Source organism: Petaurus breviceps, unplaced genomic scaffold (genome assembly GCF_028583685.1).
Source record: "Petaurus breviceps papuanus isolate PSGF00001 unplaced genomic scaffold, PetGlider_PUasm1.0 188, whole genome shotgun sequence".
Lineage (NCBI taxonomy): Eukaryota > Metazoa > Chordata > Mammalia > Diprotodontia > Petauridae > Petaurus > Petaurus breviceps.
The window spans coordinates 17,701,048-17,726,232 of record NW_027185804.1 but is presented as its reverse complement, the minus strand read 5'-3'; the positions used below and the strand labels follow the sequence as shown (position 1 = coordinate 17,726,232).

General features: G+C 36.4%; 1 protein-coding gene across 2 annotated transcripts in view; it reads left to right on the top strand.

The window, feature by feature from the left end:
* KIF18A (kinesin family member 18A) overlaps positions 1 to 25,185 on the top strand; it is a 108,637-nt gene that overhangs the window by 21,136 nt on the left and 62,316 nt on the right. For both annotated transcript variants that reach the window (XM_069091342.1, XM_069091341.1), the window contains exons 3-10: positions 757 to 1,127; positions 3,632 to 3,789; positions 6,213 to 6,317; positions 7,091 to 7,201; positions 12,398 to 12,595; positions 13,732 to 13,908; positions 17,982 to 18,056; positions 18,266 to 18,378. In XM_069091342.1, the coding sequence (XP_068947443.1) occupies positions 803 to 1,127; positions 3,632 to 3,789; positions 6,213 to 6,317; positions 7,091 to 7,201; positions 12,398 to 12,595; positions 13,732 to 13,908; positions 17,982 to 18,056; positions 18,266 to 18,378 (1,262 nt within the window). In that variant the 5' untranslated portion in view covers positions 757 to 802. The remainder of the gene's footprint in view (positions 1 to 756; positions 1,128 to 3,631; positions 3,790 to 6,212; positions 6,318 to 7,090; positions 7,202 to 12,397; positions 12,596 to 13,731; positions 13,909 to 17,981; positions 18,057 to 18,265; positions 18,379 to 25,185) is intronic.

The following is a 25,185-nucleotide window of genomic DNA, read 5'->3' as shown; positions in this document are numbered from 1 at the left end:
CAAGGATCCCTCTGGAAGTCATTTTGAAGCCTACATACCCCATCTCAAAATGTTTGTAAATGCATGAAATACAAAGGACTAGGATTACATACAAAATAGAAAGACATAGGATTATATGAGCATAGGATTATATGAAGGAAATCAATTCTACTGAAATACAGTTAACAAAATATTTATTAAAAAAAAGTTCACAGACCCCAGGTTAAGAACCCCTGTTAAAAACATCTTTTGTTCAAGCTGAAACTAAGATAATGAGGATTCTCCTAGTCATTATAACTATCATATCTTAAGTGCTACAGGGTGGAAGTGGTATTATGTAAAATTGTACATATCAGTACAACTGGAAAAGTCATGGACTTGCCATTTTTGAACTTTTTTTTCTACAATTGTAAAATACAAACCATTGCTTGAATGTTGACCCATTAGCTTATGGAGAAAATAGTTATTTTGTATAGTAAGTGGTGTTGAAAAACAGAACTCTTAAATGACTATTTGATTATCCCACAATGAAATTAACAGCCAAAAAAAAATTATCATTATGGAATTCGACTCGAAGAAGAATGATTCTGTGTATTTGCCATAATTTTGTTCTGTTATGATGCACATATCTTATTTGATCTTTTTATCTCACCCATTACTACTACAGTCCTCTGCATAAAGTATATACTTAACATTTGAATCAACTTGTGAAGAAATAAAATATCTTGTTACTTATCAGAATCTCCATGTATTATTATTGTTGTTATTGAATTTCAGAGAAATCAGGCATTCAATTAAGCAAAAGAAGCAAAATAAAGTAAAAATGTCAGTCTCCCAAGAAGATGTGTGTAATCACATGAAAGTGGTCGTTCGTGTGCGCCCTGAAAATCAGAAAGAAAAAGCTGTTGGCTTTTACAAGGTGGTCCAAGTGGTGGATGAGCGCTTGCTGGTCTTTGATCCAAAAGAGGAAGAAGACACTTTCTTTCATGGGAAGAAAACTATGAATCGAGATATTACAAAAAGAAAAAGAAAGGACCTTAAGTTTGTTTTTGATGCTGTTTTTGATGAAAGTTCCACTCAGTCTCAAGTTTTTGAACATACCACTAAGCCTGTGCTTAATGGTTTTTTAAATGGGTATAATTGCACAGGTAATCTAACAATTTTGGCTGTATTTTTTCTATCAATCTCACCTGTATGTTTTCAGTTCCCTATTAGCCTTTCTCCCAGATATAATCAACAGACAAATTCATATGTGCTAGAATTAAGCTGAAGTAGCGCAACTGGCTTTATCTGTAGATTTCAGGCTATTTTTCTGAAATGATAGGAGCTTGCTGAATTGTTGGTAGTTGATATTTCCAGTTTAACATCTGAATATGAAACTTATTTACATCATCATGGCTTGTACTTGGTAACTAGTTTCCTCCAGTTTTCATTTCCTTGCTCTTACTTTGTATACAAAGATGCCTTTAGACAAGGTGTTGTTAGTCTGCGCTTGATGCTTTCAGAGAAGCCACCTAGGTTGATACTGTGGTGGAGCTGACCATCCCAGCCTCACACAGGGCACTCCATCTCCCAGGTCAGCATTTGCCACGTTGCCATCCCCCATAAGTGGAGTTGTCTCTCTCCTCCAGCCCTGGCTTCCTTCAGAAGTCAGCTCAAATTCTACCCTCCGAAGGAGGGCTTCCCACCCCACCCCTTAATTGCTAGTCTGTTTCCACTTTCTCCTTACACTCTCTGTACCTTGTATGTAGTTTTTGTGTATCTTCTCCACATTAGAATGTGACCTTCTTGAGAGCAGGTACCATGTTTTTGTAACTCTTATATTGATGACACTTGACTTACAGTAAAAACTTAATAATTGTTCACCTAAATAAAGTCCTTGTGGTTGTCTGGAATGAGAAAGTTCCGTGATGTCTCCCTTTTGTATAGCAAATCTAGCTGCCATGTAGTATTTGAAATTTCTCTCATTTTTTCATTATTTATAGTGAGTGTCTCCCCTACAACTTCTTCATGGCCCACCTAACCTAACCTCAGTTAGTTTTGTTTTGTTTTTATTGTTACAATAACAACAGGGTCTCCATCCTATCTGAGAGTTCTGTTTCAGGGGTGTCTTACTATCTTTCCAAGGTCCATTATGGTGGTTTCGGGCCATCAGTTATGCAAAAGCATTTCATTAAGATACAAAGACAGTATAAATGTCAAGACAAAAAAGAAGTCAATGGGCCCATTCTTTATTGCCCATATAATAGTGAATATAACTACATCTATCTTGAGGTGATCGAGAACAAACTATGTGGAAGACAGAATCAAACCTTGCAGGGAAAACTTACAGAGGGAAGCAGAGAGATTGCCCCTCCTGTATTGGACAGGCAAGCACACTTTCTATATTCCCATTTCTTCTCTGGTGGGTTTCAGTGTTCAACATCGACACCCGCTATCCTCCTGGGGAGGCTGGAGGCTGCAGCCTGCTGGCTGCTCACACCTCTTCTCTGTACCTTGTGCTCATCTTATTTCACCAGAGAATCCTGAGTTTAAGGATGCAATGGCAAGACTGCTACATGGACTCCCTCTTCCATCTTTCCATCTCCAATTCATAGCATCTGAAGAACACCCTAGGACTCTGAATGCTGAGCCCAATGGCCTCATGAGGACATGATGCTTGTCTAACCACTTGTATTTTCCCCATCATACCCCATTTTTCTAATTTCATATTTTTGCCACCTCTTACATCTCCGCATCTGGATGCAAGGCCCCATAGAAATCTAACATCCTGGACCTTTCTCCAGTTAACATCAGCAACCCAACCTTGTCATTCTGAGGGCAAAAGTTGCAATGGAGAAGTTCCATTAAGTATATATTTTTTCTATTAACAATATATGTCATTGTTCTCCTTAGTCTTTAATCATTCAGAAATGCCATACTTCTTAATTTCAAGCAGATACACTTCTTTGAACAGTTAGGTTCTGCTTCTAGAAATTCTCTTAATTCCTATTTCCCCAGGGGACAAATATAGATCAGTTATTAAATATTTTGAAACATGGAATTTTCTTCCAGTTTTACTAAAATTTGTCCTTAGAGTCCACTTTTAAATTTGCTTTCATTACTTAAAGAGCAAAATGGAACCTCATTGTGCTTCCTGTGTTAGAAGAGATGCTAGGCTTCGAGACAGAAGGCCTGAGAACTTCCACTTCCCCCTGTCCTCACTTTCATCTCTAAAATGAGTGTTGGACAAAATGATTTCTGAATTCTAGTTCTATAAAATATACGTATTTTAATTGAAAAGCTTTTCCTAGTCTGCTTTACATGCTTTAAACTCGCTTCTTAAACTGTGGGTGACAACCCCTTATAGGGTCAGGAGTGGAAAAAGTATAAGAAGCCCTGCTTTAAAGAATAGGTAGAGTTTGTTGTTTGGATTTTTATTTTTTTAATAAATACTTTCTACCTGAATTTATTCAAAACTGAATTTTTCCTCCTCTATACATGTTTTCACAATAATACATTTAATTTTATATCAGTGATCTGTACCCTTTCCTTCCTCCCCTCTAACTTTTCCCCCCAGAAAACCCAAAAGACTTTAAATTGTTGTCCTCTGGAGTTGTGCTTTATCATAACAATGATCTTTTATTCCAAAAACCTTTTTCTGAAAATTTAGTGCTTGCATATGGTGCGACTGGAGCTGGAAAGACACATACAATGCTAGGGTCACCCGAGGAGCCTGGAGTCATGTACCTGACAATGTTAGGCCTTTATAAATCCATGGACGAGATGAAAGATGAGAAAGTATGTAACATCACAGTCTCTTACTTAGAGGTAAGAAGGAAATGATTACTTTTTAGAATAATTTGTATGCTTGTAAATTGTCTGGAAAAAGTTCTATGGAAGTCTCCTTTTCTTTATAGTAGAATTTTGTTAAAATAAGCCTAGTAAAGCTTCATGACTCATTTTTTTCCTAACATTTGCACTATCCTGCTAATTCTATAGGCACTTCATCCACACCTCTATCAAGCCTTCCTTTTTAAATACCTTTTTAATTTGATTGCTGATTAATTTGATTTGATTATGATTGCTCCACTATCTATGAATACAGCATAATTAGTATGCAAAGATTTCCCTATATTTACAGAGGGAAAGATGTCTCTAGGACGTTTGATCTTATGAAAAGAGATCAGAGATATCGTGTATTTTTCTTAAAATCTCATTCCCAGTCTGTAGAAATTAAAATTGTCCAAGCATTCCAGAAGGGGATGATCTTACTAAGAAGTGATCTTACTAAGCAGAAAACGAGAAAACTGAGGGGTAAGAGTGAAGTGAGAAGGGGTTATACCTCTCCTTAAGTATTATGAGAGAGGGGTACAGCTTATTATTGCTTGGTCCAAGAAGGTAGAACTATGAGCAGAAGATAGTTGAAGTTGCAAAGGTGTAGACTTATGGTTGACCAAATGAAAATCTTCATAAAAATGACAGCTTCCATTACAATTACATTCCAAAAATGGAATGATCTGTCTTAGGAGGTGGTGGGCTCTCTGTGCTGAAAGGTGTTCAGGCTCAGTGCATGACTTTATAGCGGTGTCACTGAGGCAGTGTTAGTCACATTCTTGTAAAAAAACAGTTATTATCTGAGATTTCTTCTCAACCTTGAATTTCTGGGAGGAGAAGGAAGGGATCACACACATAGCACCCTTTCCTCTTCTACCTTGTTGGATCCTTTATGTGAAGCCTTTTCTCCTTATGAGTTTTTCAATTTAGTTTTCTGTTTCTGGTGGATTGGTTAGGATATTTGAGGTGATGAAGTATGAAATGTCAGAATAAAAGATTTGTGAAGAGCTCTGATCTTTCTACGGTATATGAGGGACTTAGTGAAATTGTCTTTATTTGGATTCATTTAGAATCTATCAATCAGTGGCTATATGAGCCATTTTCAAGACTGCAGAAATCAGTTTTTTATCAGGTGAGACACAGTGATAGAAGTTCTTCATCTGTAAATTTTCCATTTTTCAATAACAGTGTGGGTAATTAGTAAAATTATAGAATTAATAGTTGCTTTAAATCAAGGTAACCTGTTTAGATAAAAATGTTATCATTGGAAAGAATGCTACATTTGGAGTTTGTCATCATGAGTATAAAGGAGAGTTCTTCCACTTGGTCCTAGGTTAATCTTGGAAAAGTTACTTTTCTCTGGGACTGACTACATGTCCTCAAATAAAGTACTATACTAAATGCTCTCAGAGATTCCACCTCTAAATCTTATGATTTTAGCCTATTAGTGAGTTTTCCAAAATTAGTTTTAAAAAGAAAACCCTGAAACTCCAAAACACAGAAATGCACTTGTTTTAGTTGACAAGAATCCAGACTTGCATGTTAGCACCAGCTCTTATCTTAACCAGCTCTATCTCCTTGAGCAAACGATCTCATTTTGCTTATTTGTAAAATGAGAAAGTCAGTCTCCCTAAGCTTCTTCCAAACCACTATATTCTATAATTCTATAATTATTTAACTAGTCTAAGATTATTTTCAAATTTTAAAATTAAAGGTTGTCTATACGTTTTATCTTGAAATTGATGTTAATACTAAATTCAAGAATGAAAAAAATCAGTTCTAAATGATGGATTATAAATTGACTCCTGACTTTTATACCCTCAAACTTGTGATTTGACTGCACTCTAAATCACTTAAGTCTCCAGATGCCCTCTTTGCGTGACACAACAAACAGTAATCCATAAACATTTGTTCAGTGCCTACAAGGTGCCAGGCACTGTGCTTAGCATTGGGGATACAAATAGAAAAAAGCAAAACAATGCCATCCACATGTACCGTGGCTCTAAATTACCTCCTTCTCCACCCCCTACCCCCGTTATTCCTGGAAACAATAGTGAGAGTGATGTGTCACTGACTTTGGGGATATGAATTAGTCTGTGATGGCTTTAACTTTGATTTTAAATTGTAAACCAGTGGTTATTTGGGCTTTATTTCACCTTCATAAGGGAAAGGTGTCAATATAAGGCCAAAGAGGTGGGATGAATGGAAATGAGATTTTTTTCACCTATAATGGGAGGATAGGAGTGAGTAAATGGACCCCAATTTGAAGTAAAAAATCTGTTGAGAGGTCTTTTTATACTTAAAGGTAAAGGCCTATGCTAAGGTACAAAAGTGTGTTTTAAAAAAAGCATTAATGTTTCTAAGTTGACAATACGTTTTAATCAATACTAAACAACTGCTTCTGTTTTCATTTTAAGGTATACAATGAACAAATTCGTGATCTCCTAACAAATTCAGGACCACTGGCTGTCCGTGAAGATGCCCAAAGAGGGGTAGTAGTTCAGGGATTAACATTCCATGAGGTATATAGAGTAGAATGGTTTGTTTTAATTAGAATGATAGTAACTATAATTTTTAAAGCACCCTCCACCATTTCCTTTTTGTTTTCCATCTATTTTCCCAAAGAAAAAGGAAATTAATTTCAAAAACCTGAAAGTATTTCAAAAAATGAAATATGAAAATTATAATTAGGGAAGTATACTTTGAGTTATTTTATGTTGCCACAAATAAAATGTGATTTAATTTGAAATATGCACACGATAAAATAATTGCCTGCCCTTTTTCCAGAATGGGATTTATAAATTGTTTGAAAAGGGAGCAGGTTCTAATCTGTAAACAAGTTGCTTTGTGACTTTGTACAAGCTACCTAACCTCTCAAACCCAGTTTTCTCATACACAATGAGTGTAATGGATAAAATTAACCCCAGCATTCCTCTCAGTTTTAAGATTATAGTAATACACTAGGGACTAGTGTATATAGTAATACATGAGTATATAGTAATATATGAGTAAAACACTAGGAACCACAGGTTTTCTCCTGTTTCCCCCCACAGACCCTAAGACATTTATAGAAAGCAACTTTGTTTAAATTTATGATTTTTTTGCACTTAGCATCATAGATTTACAGATGGAAGAAACCTTAGAAAATATATATAAAGTGCTGCCAATTCATTTTATAGATGAGGAAATCAAAATAAAGAGAGGAATAAGCCACTCTCCCAAGGTCACATCATTTTTTTTGAGAGTCAGTTTTAGAAAGTTAATTTATGAATGCTTCTTTTCCAAAACTCTCTAGCCTAAAACCTCCGAGGAAATTTTACAGCTGTTGGATGATGGAAACAAGAACAGGACCCAACATCCCACGGATGTGAATGCTACCTCCTCTCGTTCTCACGCTGTTTTCCAGGTAAAGTGAGACGCAACACATCTCAATACTGATGTCCCAGGTATCACAGTGTTTAAAATGCTACTCTGAAATTCTTTAAAACATAAGGAGTTACATTTTCAAATTAATGGATTTGTGGAATATCTTCTTTATACATAAAGGGAAATCCTTTTCCATTTTCAATTTAATGTGTTATATAACACTTAGTAGATATTACCATAAACGATACTTAGCACTGATATGACATGGCATAGAAGTTCTGAATTGTGCCTTTGTTAGACTCCAGCCTCTGTGTTTGTTTTTCTTTAAGATCTTTAATTGGTAAAAGATACTTGAGCTCCATGATAAACTTCTGGTGTTACTGCTGCACGTTTGGAGGAAATTTCACTCTGTAATTACAGAACGATTATTCACTTTATAACATATTGCCCATATGATTCCTTTAAGTGACAAGATTCTCTAGTGCTATTAAAATATAATTTAGTAGACATTACTTTTCAGAAATAAAGCCTCAGTAAAAACTGGTGCTTATAATTATGTCTACTATTGCATTTATTAAAAAAAAGTTGCTATCTAATGAAATTGTAGTAAATATTTGATTTCTGTGAATATGCGACTCCCCACCTATGGTAATTAAACCATTAAAAACAATTGAGCTTACAGAATTTGAAATTACCATTTCATCATTTCCACTTTTATTCCTTCTTTTTTGGCTCAACAAAGAAGGAAAAAATGCATACTCATAATGCTACAACTCCCATTGGCTATATATGGCCTGCAGATACATTCTCGTGAATACTTAACATAAAGTTTAATAAGGAGAGATTATATTTTCCTCATTGCTGTGCCTTTTGCGTGTTTTGTATTAATTTTTAGATTTGTTACTAGATTTTTTTTCTCTTGTGAGCATGAGCAAAGGGTGGTGCTAAACACTGGGGATACAGATGGATAAGTCAGACCAGGTGTGCGGCCTCTAGGTCCTCAAGTGCAGCCCTTTTACTGAATCCCAACTTCTGGAAGGTTCAACAGTCCCTGTTCTTAGGGCCTCACATAGCTCTCATTTTAGTGTTGCTTTCAGAAAACACTTCCTCACACTTAGCCCTGCCAGAAGGCTTCCTTGAAAACAATGGGATTTTCTTCCTCTTTGTTGTTCTTCACACAAATCCTGTATGAACTCTTTTCAGGTTTGACGCAGAAGGGATTTTTTGTTAGTCACTGACTGAATAATCTTGTCTTATATGTGACTGCTTCGGGATCTTGGATTCTCAGGGTTAGTAGGGAGCTTAGTAGCCATCTAGTCTGATCCATACCTTCTACAACATACCTAACAAATGACCATCCAGTATTTTCTTGAAGCCCTCCAATGAGAGATGACCCACTCACTGCCTCCTGAAGCAGCCCATTTCACTTTTGGATAACTCTAAGTTTTAGGAAACTTGTCCTGACATTAAAACTAAATGTGTTTCTCTGCAGCTTCCTCTCAGGATTCTTCTAAGTTCCATCCTCTAGAACCAAACAGAACAAGTCCACTCTTCAAATCACAGCCTTTCAAATTCTTGAATACAGCTGTCATTCCTCTGCTCTTATCACTAGCTAAACAATTTCAGTTCCTTCAAGTAATCTTATGTCTCATGAACTCATTGTTTTTCACCCTTCTGACTTCCCTCCAAACACTCCAGCTTTTCAGTGTTTGTTTAAGTGCAGTAGCTAGGACAGGACGTAACAATAATAATAGAATGTGATCTGGCTATGCCCATAACTTAACGGTAGTTATGCCTTTTTCCCCGTGCCGTGATATCTCTTAGCACAGACCAAGATCACATTCACTTTGCAGTTGCCTAGTTCTGTGCAGGTTGTCTGCACCTGGAAGGAAGGGGCTGCTTCTGCCTTTGTTTCCACCCCCAGTGCTTGGCACTGTGCACAGTGAGTGTTTAAGAAATGTTCACTGACTGCTGCAGCATAACTGTGACTTATGTAGAGCTTGCAGATCACTAAAAACCCCTCATTTTTTCAACACTAACTGCATGTTAGCCATTCAGTTTGATTATTTAACTTAAGTATAACACTTCATATATATATATAATATATGTATATCTTAAATTTCTTTTATTCAGTTCAGCCTAGTCATAGCCCAAGATATTTTTAAAAATGCAATGCCATCCAGTGTGTTAGCTATTCCCATTTAGTCTTATGGCATCTACAAATTTATTAAACATCTCATCTATATCTTTTTCTAAATCATTGATTTAAAATATTCATAGACACGGAACCAAACACAGCTTCATAGGGTGTGGGATGACATTGAACCCATCAATGACTACTCTTTGAATCTACCCATTCAACCAATTCCTAACCTATCTCATTATCATCTAACAGATACCTCTCCATCTTTTCACCAAAAGAAGCTTTGCCAAGTGCTATTTGAGACTCTAGGTAAAATACATCTATTATAATCCCCTGATCCAGCAGCCTGGTAAAAAAAAAAAATGAGGTTACTCTGGCACGAACTGTTGGTGATAAAACTATACAGCTTTTTTCCTTGCTCTTCCCTTTTCTTTTTGCATTTTTTTTTTCTTTTTGAAGGGGGGAAGGCAGGGCAATTGGGGTTAAGTGAATTGCCTAAGGTCACATGGCTAGTAAGTGTTAAGTGTCTGAGGCCTGATTTGAACTCAGGTCCTCCTGACTCTAGAGCCAGTACTCTATTCACTGCACCACCTAGCCGCCCCACCCTTCCCTTTCCTAAATGTTCACGAACCAGCCTCTTAATAAAAATTTTTAAGAATTTTGCTGGGAATCAAAGTAAAATTAATTGAATTTTGTTTGTAGGCTCTGTGTGATTTTTTTTTTTTTTTTTGGAAATAGGGCTATTTACCTCTCTTGCTTTACATCATCTTTCAGAGATTACTGAACAGTAATCATATTCACCAGTTTTCAGTACCCTAAATGTACTGCATCTGATCCTGGTGAATTTGAACTCAGCAAAGGATACCTAGTTCTTTTACTAACTCCTTACTACTAAATGGTTAATTGATTGATTTTAGCTATCAACTTCCCTTTAGCCTTTTCTGTTTTATCCTTTTCAATCCAGAAGGTATTCTTAGCAGAGAAAAAAAGCAAAATATAAACATTGAGCAGCTTTATCTTTTTTCCATCACTATCAACTATCATCATCCCATCCTCCCTGAGCAGTACTAGCCTTTCCTTAAGCCTTCTCTTTTCTCCAGTAAAACTTTAATCCTTTTTATCTTTTAATTTCCTTACCAACCTAGCTCTTTCTGAACTTTTGTATGACTGACATGGTTAATGTAGGACCATGCCATTAATCCTCTATTATCCACTTTTGATTCCGTCTTCTCTAAATAACCTTTTAAAAACTCTACATATTTGTTGAGTGTTTCCTATGAATCATAGTAGCCTTGTTAAACAGTTCCCATTTTCTTCACCCTTGGAATTACTTTCCTTTTTGTCTTCAGAATTTCATCCTTTCTGGCTCTCCTGGGCCTCTGCAAAATTTTAATCTGTGAGATTCTGCCCACCCTTCCTCTGAATACTTTGAAGTCTTTTCTCTAAAAATATGTGAGGTGTATCAGAGTCTTAGTCCCACCATGATCTTCAGATCCCTTAGTGTTTTCTCAATCTATTATCCCTAGTCTGGCCTCACCTTTTTTTTTTTTCTTTTTATAATCTCAGTCATAGTTAACACATGAAAATATGGTGAGCTTTCCTTCTCCAATCTCTTTCCCCCTTGTTCTTCTACTATTGCCAAATCTTATAAATTGATCATAACATCTTGTACCCATGCCCTTTTCTCCTCTCAAATGACAGTCCTCACCTCTTGTCCCACCTCTCTTTCCTGGCTATTCCATATTCTACACAGCAGCAGATACTACTTTTCTAAGATTCAGTTTGTGACACAGATGTTACTCTTCTTCTATAAACCTTCAGGTCTCCTTGTTACCTTGATTTAGCATGAGAGGTTGTCTGCCCTTTTTTTTTTTTTTTTGGAGGGCTATTGGAGTTAAGTGACTTGCCCAAGGTCACACAGCTAGTTTGTGTGTGTTGTGGCTGAGGCTGGATTTGAACTCAGGTCCTCCTGACTCCAGGGCCAGTGCTCTATTCACTGCACCACCTAGCCACCTCAGTTGTCTGCCTTCTGAGAGCAGCCTGCCTTTACAGCCTGATTTTCTATCCTTCCCTTGCATATACTATACATTCCAGCTAAATTGAACTATTCTCTCATTCTTTGACTTGCTGCCACCCTACTTTGTACACTTACCTAAACTATCTGCCTAGTCTGTAAAGGATCCCCTCTTCATCTTTTCTTCTTAGAAGCCTTTCAGTGACCTCCAGGCTCAGCTCACATCAGGGTCACTATAAAGTTTCCCAGATTGGCACTTGTTGCGAGCACGTTCTCTTAAAATTGTCTTTACTTCTCTAGTGTGTTAGATCCCTTGTCACCCTAAATCCCCAGGTAGAATGAGTGCTCCTGGCTCTTGTCTTTGCATTCCCTTTTACTGTAGCCCAGAGCCGTGCACTGAGTAGGTGCTTAATAAATGTTTGTTGAATTATAGTCCAAGAAGTACCAGCAACACGAATAGCAGTTATGTTGCCCTTATTTGAGGTCTGTGGTCATTTTATATATGGTGCATATACATAAAGTTGTTATCACACTGTTACTAGTGAGGCTTTTTTTTTCTATTTTTACTCGTTTTGATAATACTGGAAAAAAATGCATTGCATTTTAGTTTGCTTAAAGTTGATAAATACTATTTTAGTTGAACCTTATACCTGTCCATGTAATCAGTGATCCAGTTATACTGGCTTCCTTGCTGTTCCTAACCCCAGACATTTTCAGTGGCTGTCCCCCATATCTGCCTCCTGGCTTCCTTTAAGACTTGGCTAAAATCCCACCTTCTACAGGACACCTTTCCCATTCGCTCTTACTTTTAGTACTTTCCATCTGTTTATTATTTCCATTTTTGTCCTGTATTTAACTTGTTTCTACATAGTCATTTATATGTTATTTCTTTCATTAGATTATATGCTCCTCAAGGGCAGAGACTGTCCTTTGCTTTCCTTTATATCCTTAGCACTTAGCAGAGTGCCTGTCACAAAGTAGTTACTTAATGTTAATTGACTGATGTATTTATTGCTTTTTATTTGTTGTATTTCATTTTTAATTTTTTGTGATTTTTTTTTCCTTGTGTTTTATAAAAGATTTACTTACGACAACAAGACAAAACAGCAAATATAAATCAAAATGTTCGTATTGCCAAAATGTGTCTCATTGACCTGGCGGGATCTGAACGTGCCAGTGCTACAAATGCCAGAGGAAGCCGTTTTAGGGAAGGCGCAAACATCAATCAGTCACTTTTAGCCCTTGGAAATGTCATCAATGCCTTAGCAGATGGGAAGGTTGGTACTGTGGACATATGTCTTATACAAGGAGTTTATAATTTCATGTGAAAACAATGGCCCTTTTAACTGCTAAGTACACTACTTCATTCACAACAAACGATAAACAGGTTTTTACATATAGTTCTGTTCTCTCAAAGTATAATCTATCATTATACATGTTTTCAATTTTCTGTTCTCTTATAATAGATATTGATTTAACTAAAAGTAATATATGTGCCTTATATAGAATATTCTTCATCCCGGGAGAAATCTAGCTAAAATGTATACAATACTTAGCTTTCATAAAAAAGGCCAGAATTGGGTAATTTTGAAGCAGTAAAACCTTGAAGGAGATTAATATTTGTTAACATTTATCTCTTATTTTTTAAGATCTGTTAGATTTATCACACATGTAATGTTGGCATTTTTATGCCTAATGTGTATCTGGCATGCTCCTTACTTGTTTTAAAGTTTTAACTTATTACCAGATTAGAATTTCTTTATTCACTACAAATATTTTGAAATTACAAATATGTTTTCCCAAGAATGAAAAGCAAATAACCTAAGGTGTTATAGATTGCACTAGATGGCTTTAAGTGCCTTCCAACTGTCTCTTCTGTCTTTTAAATTTGAATTAAAATTTTAGTTATTGAATCTTATTATAATACTTTTTTTCCTTGTGATAACCTTCATGTGACCACAAGTTGACTGCTCATATATTTACACTTGTAGATTCTCCTCACTTACAGTAGTTTTATACCCTTTACTGTGTGATATCTACATGGAGAAACAGTGAACTTTCAAAGCTTTTATTGGTTTGTATAGTAGATGGACCTCTAGTGAAAGGGGACAGATTTAGTTTATTTTCACATTTTATTTGGTTTTCCTTTGCTACCTGAAAGGAAGGACATAGGAATCCTTGAGAAAGAGAAGGGAAAATGTCTATAAAGAACTTTGTTGCACACACATATGAAAGAATTGATGCTTGGTCTTGTCCCTATCTGAATTCTTTTTCCCCTCAACTTCATTGACCACCCTTACTTTCTTCTGGTGTGATAAGTGTGGGCAAGGTTGAGCAGGGCTGAGAGTCTCAAAATGACTTGGCAAGTAGATTACATTTGAATGTGAAAAATGACACATTTTTGTTCTTTCAGAGAAAAAAACAGCATATTCCTTACAGAAATAGCAAGCTAACTCGCTTGTTAAAGGATTCCCTCGGAGGAAACTGTCAAACTATCATGATAGCTGCTGTTAGTCCTTCTTCTGTGTTCTATGATGACACGTATAACACTCTCAAGTATGCCAACCGTGCAAAAGACATTAAATCTTCTGTAAGTGAATTTACACTACTACACTTGTGAAAGGATTATCAATGTGCTTGTTGTTCTATGGAGGCTCTTATTTGGGGGAACGTCCGTGGGCTACTTGGGGAGACTGTCTTCATTGTGCCTCACTGCTGAGTTGGGAATACAAGATTCTTGAATCACTGCTTGGTTTTATTTATCCATTGGGATACCTGAACAAGCATTAACTTACGCTGTTTTCAGTAATGTTACTAGCAAGTTATTTTTCTCAAACTTTTGGTTAGACAAATCTATGTATATATTTTTAAAATTTTAAATATTATATTATTACTTGAGTCTTAACCCTTGTTGTCCGTCTTCTGAGACTTCACTCCTACCACAGCAAAAAGAGAAGATGTTCCCATCAGATGGAAACCATGGGGTAGTTTCATCTGTTTCATGGGCCGTTATTCAAATAAAGACCATTGTCTGGAGTCTTCTCTGCTGCTGCTGCTGGTCTTCTGACAGCCAAGAGTTTGTTGCCAGACTGATTTCAAAAGCCTTTCTAGCCTGGTTGAACCTTCCAGATCCCAAGAACTCAGGGTTATCTCCCCATCTTCCTTAGCAGTACAATGATCCCTGGTGTTAGATGACCACGTCCATATCCCGCTTCTGTCACTTTCTACCAGTTTGATCTTGGGCAAGTAACTTAAATTTCCTACCCTCAGTTTCCTCATCTTTTAAACGAAGGTGTTGGACTAGATGGCAGATAAAGTCCCTCCATCTCTAACCCTGTGAGCTTAGGAACCTGCCAGGATCTCCTGGTGGAGGGCCTGTATCACTGATGAATTCAAGAGTCTAAAGCATTCCAAACAGACTAGAAGGCAACTGGATTCCACAGCTAATTATGGTTTAGTTCTTCCTATGTCTCTGTCTGCAGAGATATTTGGATGCTTTATTAAGATCATAAGATCCAGAACTGAAAGAGACCTTTGAAGTCTTCTATTCTTATCCTCTCAATTTAAACATAGACCTGAAGTCCATGGAAGAGAACATGACTGCCTGCATATACACACATAAATGTTAAATCACACTGCCAAGTGTGAACCAATCTTGTTCTGAAAACTTGGTATCTGAAAAGACCCAAAAAACTACTTTTCCACAGCTGAAAGCTAGTTCTCATAGTGATGTTAGAGACATGCACACAGGACCAAAGAGCAGGAAAGCCAAGTAAGTAGAACTCTTGGAGAATGGATAGAAAATGAGTGGAAATGGAGCCTTTAGACTAGGCCACTCACTGACTTCAATTCTAGTGTATACCAAGTGTTCTAGAATGACTCGTGAACTAACAAGGCAGTGGTGATTTCAGGAGGAAAAGAAAGGGCTTCATCAAGAACAGATGAATCAAACTTCATTTTCTTTTTTGAGAGGAATACATAAATTAGTTGATATATATAGACATCATTCACCTTACTTTGGCAAATGATTTGACAGAGTTGTTCATGTTATTGTGGAAAACTGGAAAGCTGTGGGTTGGATGATGACAGAAGTGTGAAATGATTTAGTGTCTAATTTCTCAGAGCAACAACTAAGGTTTCAATATCACCTTGGGAAGAGGTCTCTAGGAAGGGTCCCTAGCATCTCTGCTTGGCCCTTTCACATTCTTATCAGTATAACAGTAGATGGGGACATGAGTGGCATTCTCATCAGCTTTGCAGGTAGCTAAAAGCTGAGAGGCAGAGCCAATAGTAGATGGCCGATTCCAAAAAGGTCATGGCAGGAGAGATTGTTAAGATCAATCCAGTGGTATCTAACTGAAAAAGGAGAAGGACAGCTAGGTAGCACAGTGGATAGAGTGCCAGGCCTGGAGTCTGGAAGACCTGACTTCAAATCTGGCTTCGCACACTTACTAGTTGTGTGACCCTGGCAAGTCACTTCACCCAGTTTGTCTTGGTTTCCTCATCTGTAAAATGAGCTGGAAAAGGAAATGGCAAACCATTCCATTATCTTTGCCAAGAAAACCACAGGGGTCACGGAGTCAAAAACAACTGAAATAACTGAACAACGGACTCAGGAGACATGTAAAGCCTTATCTGTGAGTTTTTAAAAATTGGCTTTATTGGTGCAAGATGGGGCAGAAATAGCAAACAGTGTTTTTAATGACCTGGAACCTCAGTATGAATCACCCTCAGCGTACCTGAACAAGCATGCTGCTCTACAGTGGGCTGTGGGCTGGCCTAGAAGCCATCAGGCCTCATTCAAATCCTATCCCTCAGCCCTATTGACTGTAGCTCTGTGTAGTCCTAGGCTACAGTCATAGGTGCCCCACTGCTCCTAGACCAGGTAACTGCCCTGTCAGACCACACCTGGGGGCTTGTGTTCAACTCTGAATGAGGGCATAGGGAAGCTGCAGGGTGTTCACAGGAGAAGAGTGAGGGTGATGAAAGTAAAGACCTGCGAGCATCAGCTGAAGCAACTAAGACTATTTAACCTAGAAAAAAGAAACTTGTGGGGACAGGATGACTGTTTTCAAATACTTGGAGAGCTCTGAGCTAATTCTGCCCTGATGTGATTCTTTATGAAGAGCTAGAAGGGACTTCACATGTATAGCACATTACACACGTACAACTTGTGTCATGACCATAGTTATCACTGAATCATAGAATTAGAATCATTAGCACTAGAGAGGATGGTCAAGATTTATTTTAAAATTTGTTCCAAGCTATTTGGAAGGCAGAAATATAAGTCACCCGAGAAGTAAAGAAACAAAATGTCAGGCATTTGAACCTGGAAACACTTTCATATAAAACTCCTTTAGGGGTGATTAGGAGCAGATTCATCCACTAAGCCCTACTCCAAGAATCAGCAACAATATTTTTTCCAGCTTTCTTTTTTATTATGTCTTTATTCTCTGAGAAATTAAGCATTAGACCCCTGTGTGCTAAATAGATGGTGTCTAGAATGTCAGAGGCTATGCTAGCAGAAAACAAGTCCTGTCAGACACAGATTGGAGGGCAGTACAGCCCTCACAAAAGATGTCATCTGAAGAACAGCCTAAGTCCAGGAGGTTCATCTCCAGAACATTGGCAACCATATGGGGAATGTTTATTAGTGAGCAAAGAGGGACATTTGTCATCATCATCATGATGAATGAGTGATGGGTTTTATTGTGAATACGACTAAATAAAAGCAAGCATTTGTCAGGCCTCTTCTTAAAGCATATGGATGACCTGTAAGGGAGAATTGGTAAATTAATTAATTGGAAACAAAGACTCTCAGAGTTTTGTGTCCCCCCCAGCCATCTCCTACCCCTGTCCATTTTCAAATCTGTATATGCTCCGGTCAACAATGGACTTTTTCCTCATCTCTACCTTCCAGAACTTTCTTTAAGGTTCGTCTCAGGTATTACCTATGTAAACCCTTTCCTAGATCTCATATACATCACCACCATAGGAACCAGCCAAGGGCTCCTCTCCCTCCTTAGATTCTTCTAGATCCCTTTGGCTGAAACTCTGCTTGTTCCCATCACACCCTACCTTGGGTGCTCACCACCTTCTCCTCAGTGTAGTATAAGCTCATTGAGAGCAGGGGCTTCATGTTATCATTTTATCCCAAAGGCACTGCAGAAATGTTTGCTGTTACATCTTATTTACATGATCAATTTGCTTAACAAATCTCAATTTGTTAGGAGGGCGGGTGCAAGAGTTGTTGTTTTTAGCTGCTGCAAAGGTAAACTTTGGCCTAGCCCAGGTCTAAATAACCTCAACTTCCAAATTAATTACAAATTAATGAAGTTTTCATGTATGTTTTATTAGTGCTGAATAAACATGTCCATTCAACAAATAATTTAGCTCCTTTCCCTTGCTCATTTGCTATCTTCCCAAAATTAAATATGCATCTATGAGTTTTTCAAATGATATGAATAAATCTTTAGGTCCCATTTTTATTCTTTTCCCAGTGTCTGTCTTTTGTGAGAAGACTTTAGCAGCAAATTTCTTAAAAAGCCTATTTAAAAGGTTTTAGCTTATTTTTCCTTTGCTTGGACTGAATAGGGCATGATGATGGCACAGCCTTGATGAGGTCTACATAACTCTTGTTAATATTATTTCATCTTTTAACAGTTGAAGAGTAACGTTGTTAGTCTGGATAATCACATAACACAATATGTCAAGATTTGTAATGAGCAAAAGAAAGAGGTAAGTGTCGGCCGCGCATTACTTTTATTACTCAACGATTTGTCATACTAATAACTGTCTCTTCCCTATAACTAGTTCTTTCTCTGGTTCATTCACTCACATCTTGCTTATAGATTCTGCTACAATTTGTCACAGTTGAAATATTACAGTGTTTTGAAGAGTAACAGATAACTGCTTTTGTATTTCAACTAAAGTTTTCTCTCATTTAGATTATGATGTTAAAAGAAAAACTGAAAACCTATGAAGAACAGAAAATCATCACTCATGAAAATAATAAAGGAAGCCTCGAGCTTTCCAACCAGGAGGAAACAGAAATTCAAAGGTAGGCTTATTAAAGCGTTGAATTTTAGAAGTGCAAGACCTCATTTTGTTGCAAATTCTTTAATCATTTTTTCTTTCTTTATACTTTAATTCTTTGTGACATTAGGTTTCTAATCCACATCATCAGTTCATATTATATGGTAATAGAAGAGTCATCCATAAGCTATCAATTTAGTATAATTGAAAGTATTCCAAGAGCCAAAATATCTGCTTTATTTTGACATTTCTCAGTTGTCCTCAGCTTTTCTTCTAGAAACACATGCTTATTTGCCTTTTCTATACTACTTTTACAACACTTCATGTAATTAACTGTTTCTCTTACTTAGCTATTAGTATGCTTTATTGAATTAATTAGCTTTCTTATGAACCATGGCATTTGCTCTTTTTGCCTGTTCTTTAATTGGGCGCCGTAGTTTCCTCCGTATCTAAGACCTAAGTTCAAATATAGCCTTAGACATGTGAAGGATTTTTCATTGATGATCGAAGGTAAAAATGCTAAAATATAATGGGACTTGTGAGTGTGATGTAGTTAAGAGGGACGGGCTTTGAATCCTGTTTCCAAGGCTTTGTATCTCTATGACTTTGGGCAAGTCTGTCAACAGGTGGTTATTAAGTGCTTACTATATGCCAGGCACTGCTCACTCAAAGTGCCTGAACTACTTTCTCACATGTAAAATGCAGAAAATAATACTTGAACTCTCTGCTGTGTAGGGTTGTTTGGGACTTAAATGTTGAGTGCTTTGTAATGCTTACATTATTTTATAAATCTCTGCTGCTGTTGTGTGGAAAGGTAATAAAAGAAACTACAAAGATAAAATGTAAATCATTTTTTTTAATGAACTTTGTTTTTAAAACCATCACCAAACAGATTCAAATATGCAGAATATTTTTTTTTAATTAATGTATTTAATGTCCTTTTCACTGTCTCTCTCCACATCCAACATTAGAGAAGACCACCACTGGACACAGATTTGCAACTGTATGTAAAACCATACTATTTATCAGTTCTTTCTCTGGAGGTAAATAGCATCTTTCTTCATAAGTCCTTTATATTTGATTTGAGTATTTATAATACTCAGAATAACTTGGTCTTTCACAATTACAAATTTTTTTTTAAAGATTATACAAGAAATTACATGTTTCAGTTATATACTTCTTATTGAAAATTTATTAATGTTCATTTTAACTTTAACAAGTTAGTGGCAAAATATTTTTTTGTTTTTCTGAAAATTTTTTCCATGTGTTTTTCCCCCTGGATTTTGTGGTTGTTATAAAGTAGTGATTTTGTTTTATTATTTGAGTTTTGCTTTCTTCTCTAAGCATCATTTCATGTCCTGCTCTATTTATATACTTCCTATTTTATATTTCTTATAGAACAATAATATTCTAATGTCACAAATTGTTCCTCCTTTTTTCCCTTGTTGGGCACATTGGCCTTGTCTAAGTTATTGCTATTAAAGATATTGTTAGGAATATTTTTGTTACTTGGTCTCTTTTTTTCTGTTAATAATATTCTGAAAGTATCTTCCTAGTACTGAAATTACTGGATCAAAAGAAATGAAAAATTTTCTAGTTCTTCTTAAATGCTATACAGCTTTCCAGAGAAATTCCACCAATTCAGAGCTCTGTCGGTAGTGTAATAGTGTGCCTGTTTTTTCTTGCAACCCCATTACTGTTGATTTTTATCATCTTTAACTGTCTTTGCCACTTTAATGGATATATAAACTTGATTTCTTTTATGGACTTTCTCTAATAGAGTTTGTACAGTTTTTTAGTGGTTCTTGATCATTTGCATTTATAATTTAGTGAGCTGCTAGTTCATATCCTCAGCCTATGTCTTTTGGGGGATTGATCTTCATAATAAATTTATCACTTCCTTCTCAGTATTGAATGTCAGGATTTTTATTAAAAATATTTACATCAAAGATTTATTTTTCACCAGTTTCTTCCCTTTTCAATCTGGGTGCATTGCTTTTTGTTATGCAAAAGGTTGTTATATAGAATGTAATCCATTTACTTTTTGTAATTTCTATTTTTAATTTTTTTCCACATTTAAACAGTTGTGATTCCTTGTTAAAATATATCTTTTATTTTACTCTTCCCTTTTCTTCTTTTTTAAAAATAGACTATCTTTTTGTTATACATTTTTCTTCTGTGCTTAATTCCACATTGAAATCCAAAGTGGTTGTTCCATTTCACAGCTCTCCCAACAGTGCATCAATGTGTTGTCTTCCCACACCACTAGCATTGACTATTCCACTCATATTTTCCTCATCTTTGCCAGTTTTCATAATGTAAACTGAAACCTCTGAGTTGTTTTAACATTTAAATTTCTCTTGTTATTGATTCAGAAACTTATTTTCCTGTGACCACTTATAACAGGCAATTCTTTGAAAACTGTTCAAGGGGTAGCCAGGTGGCTCAGTGAGTAAGAGCACCGGCTCCAGTGTCGGGATGACCTGGATCAAATCCGGTCTCAGATACTCAGCACCACACCCAGAAATAACTGGCCGTGTAACCTTGAGCAAGTTACTTAACCCCGATCGCTTTAAAAAAAAAAAAAGAAAGAAAACTGTTCATATCATTTTACCAGTTATTTTTTGGGAAATGACTGAGTCTTAAATATTTGTGTCAATTCCCTATATGTTGAATATACCAATATTTGATGCAAATAATTTTCCCAGTCTGGTATTTAGTTTTGCATTGATTTTATTCACACAAACTCTTTTTAGCCATTGTACATGTTATAATACACTCTTATCTCTTGTTTGGTTAAGAAATTTCCTCCTCTCCACAGTTATAAAATGTACCTGATGTCATCCTCTTGTAATCCATTTTAGTCTTTTGTATAAAAATTGGTCTAATCCTGATTCCTGCCAAAATGTCCTTTCATTTTATTGGAAGTTCTTGTCAAACACTGACTTCTCCCAGTAATTTGTTTTACTGGGTTGATTAAACCCTGTGCCACTGGTTTTTAACTGTTTGCCGCCAGATAGTGAGCTCCATTGATCACTGTTTTTTAACCAGTAACAAACAGATTTGATTTCTCCTGCTTTACAACACAATTTCAGCTCAGGTGAGTTGTGGTCTCTTTATTAGAAATTTTCTCCCTTTTTGCCTTGGGATTCTAGACCTTTTTCTTCCAAATGAATTTTGTTATTATCTTGTTGAGTGCTAAATGTGTCACCATAGTAGTTAGGGATAGCACTAAATCTGCAAAGGAGTCCAGATAGTATTGGAATGGGCTGATTTTGAACATTGCATGCCCCTCCAATTCTTTGTCTCTCCTTGTTTTTGTTGTTGTTTCCTAAGAATGTTTTATAAGTATTATAATGTATTTATAAGTCTTATGTGTGTTTGGTGGATTGTTGTTCAGTCATTTCATTCATATCCAACTCTTTGTGACCTCAGGTGGGGTTTTCCTGGCAAAAATACCAGAAGTAGTTTGCCCATTTCCTTTTCCAGCTCATTGTACAGATAAGGAAACTTGCCCAGGGTCACATAGTTAAATAAGCATCAAAAGTTGGATTTGAGCTCAGGTCTTTCATACTGTAGACCCAGCACTATTCACAGTGCCAACCAGCTGCGCAAAACACACACACACACACACACACACACCTCCCAGATATTTGATTCCTTTTGTAGCTGTTTTGAATGTTTTCAAAGATTTTTTTTCTGCATCTTTTGAAATAATTATCAATGTTCATTAGTGAGATTAGTCTATAATTCTCTTACTGTTTTGTCTCTTCCTAGTTTTGATGTCATGGCCATATATGACCCCGAACAAAGGGGCTGGCTACATGCCAACTCATTCTGTTTTTTTGAGACTAGCTTTTATAGTATACATACTAGCAGTCCTTTATGTGTTTGATAGAATTCACTTTTATATCTGTCTGACTGGGGTTATTTTTTTTTTTGGCATATTATGACTTGCCCAATGTCCTTCTGAAATTTATTTGTTTAAAATCTATTTCTTGGAATTTTTCACTTGATTTTATATTTCTTAGATACTTATGAACTTCTTTTAGATTCTCAATTTTAGTGACCTAGAATTCTTTGGATGGTCATGTCTGATTTTTTTTATTTCTTCTCTGTGGTGAATTTACCTTGTTTTGGTAATTACATTTTCCTCATCTTTTTTCTTGATCATTAATCTTAGAATTAATCTTTTGAAAATTCAGCTTTTGATTTTGGTTTATTCCTATAAACTTTTTATTTAAAATTTCCTCTGTTTCTCATCTAATCTGCTGTTCTAACTTGTAATATTAGATGTTTTATCTTCTAATCTTTTCAAATGCATGATGATTGTGTTAGTCCCCTTTTTTGTTGTTTTCTAATTTTTTTTTGTTGGCTTTTTTTATTAGTCCCCTTTTTGTATTTTGTTTATAAAGATTCTTAAGGCAGCTCAGTGGTAGTTTCACTCTCACTGCTGATATGTACCAGCTGTGTGACAAGTCACACAGTCACTTAACCTGTTGAACCTTCAATCTGTAAAATGGCGATGACAATAGAAGTGACTCCCGGGGTTATTGTGAGGATAAGTGAGATAACAGGCACAGTATATGCATGACTATGTGCATGGTCGGTGTCAGCTCATTCAGAGATAGATGTCTTCACTGGGCGCTGCTTTTACGTTTCCCATTGAGCTTCTGTGTGTTGTCAGGCCTTGTCTTTCTCTTTGGTTCCTACTCCTTTGTGTCCTTGTTTTCCCATTGTCTAAGATTCCTTTGTAAATGTGTCCTTGCTGTCATTTGCATAATCCATTCATTTGAGATCTTGATTTCATGGAATTCTAAGAGAGGTAGAGAAATCCTTGATTCAGCTCTTCAGGGGCGCCAGGCACTCTATTAAGCGGGAAGATCACAACTACATAGTCTCAAAAGTCTTGGTGTAGTTTTAAACTCTCCAGGTTTAAAGTTGATAAGGGAACGAACTATAGTGATAAAAGGAACAAGATTTGGCAGCTTGTCCTGTCCTTCCCTCTTCACTGTGTGTGTCTGTGTGTGTGTTTTGTTGTGGGTCTTTTAAAGTCCATTTCTCTGTTCTCTCTTTATTGGAAAATTTAACCCATTCACATGAAGGGTATTTCTTTTTGGTCAAACATGTTTTCTTCCAGTTACACATGCAAATGCATGCATAAGCACTCAAAATTTTTATCCTTAAATATTTTAGTCTCTGTAGGTCATTTTTGCTTTTACTGATCTGTCTCTATCCTCTTCCCCAGGCCCCTTCCCAGTCAAGGTCCTTGAGTTTAGTGTGTGTGTGTGTGTGTGTGTGTGTCTGTGTGTCTGTGTGTGTGTCTGTGTCTGTGTGTGTGTGTGTGTCTGTGTCTGTGTGTGTGTCTGTGTGTGTGTGTCTCTTCCCCTCCCTCCCTCTCTCCCTCTCTGTCTCATTTTGCCCCTACTTTTCTTCATTCACTTAGTCCCTAACTCTCCCTTCACCTCCACTCATCTTCTCTTTCATTGCAGTGACATGTTAATTTTCTCAAAAAGTTTTTATCATTATTATTTCTCCTCCTTTTGTCTTCTGCCTTCTACAGCCCTCTAGAAGCAACAACAAGGTACAGTTAGAAGTATTTTGTATCCCACGTGGGAGGGGTGAGTGGGGAATCATATGCTTTTCCTTTTTCCTTGTAGCTTGTGCCTTTTAATGCCATGCTCTGCAGCCTTTGAATCCATAACCCTCTTTTTCACCTCCTCCAAATCTAGTTTCCCACACCAGTGACACTGGTCAGCAATTGTTATTGGTGGTGATGGGAAAATATCCCAAGTATTTAGCTGATTGCTGTATATTTAATGTGTTTAATACCTGTTCACCTCTGGTTTCTTTCTTCCTTTTTTTTTTTTAACAATTGGGGTTAAGTAACTTGCCCAAGGTTTACACGGCCAGTTTTTGTGTGTGGGTGTTAAGTGTGTGAGGCTGGAACTGATCCTGGGTCCTCCTGACTCCAGGGCAGGCGCTCTGGTTTCTTTTGAAGGAATATTTAGTATTCTTCCCTCCAAATATTCAATTATTGTCCTTGAGTTTTATAAAATTATGTTATTTTGGGATACCATCAGATATTCTTTATTCTTTGGAGTATCACATTTCAGTTTTAATGTGACTTGTTCTAATAAAGGAACAATTCCATGCTCGGCTAATTTGTTCTTCCTGGATTTTGAAGGGCTTTTTCCTTTATGTTTGTGAAATTTGACGTGAAAATGGTAGTGATCCTTCTAGCCTATCTCTCTCACTCAGCAGTCTGCCCAAGATACCCTTTTATCTTTTAGCTGCACACTGATGGTGTTAATCTTCTTTTGTATTTTGTTGGTACAAATTCTCCAGGCAGCTAGATGATATAGTGCATAGAGAAGTATACTTTGTGTCTTTAACTGTGATGTCCCAATTATTTTTCTCTTCCTCATTTTTGAAAAAAAATAATAACTTCATTTTGTTCAGTACAACACTGCTGTGTTTTGTTACTCCCCTATGTCATTGCCCGTTTATTTTAGTATCTATCTTGATGGAGCAACTCAAGCTCTTTGCTCTCTTTCCTTTTTTTATATTAAAAACTGTCTTACCATTGGCCCTGCTATACAAAAAGTGTTCAACTCAGGAATTTTTTAAAATAAATGTCTTTTGTCTTTATAAAGAATACTTCATTTTGCTCACAAGCAAATTTTGGAATTTTCCTTTATAGCTTAATATTCAATATATACCATATGCTAGCATCTCTAATTTTTGTAGAAAGCTCTTATGCAGTTCAGATTATTTTTGGTACATAATATTTTTCTTCATTCTTGCTGGTAAAAATATTCTCCTTGTCATT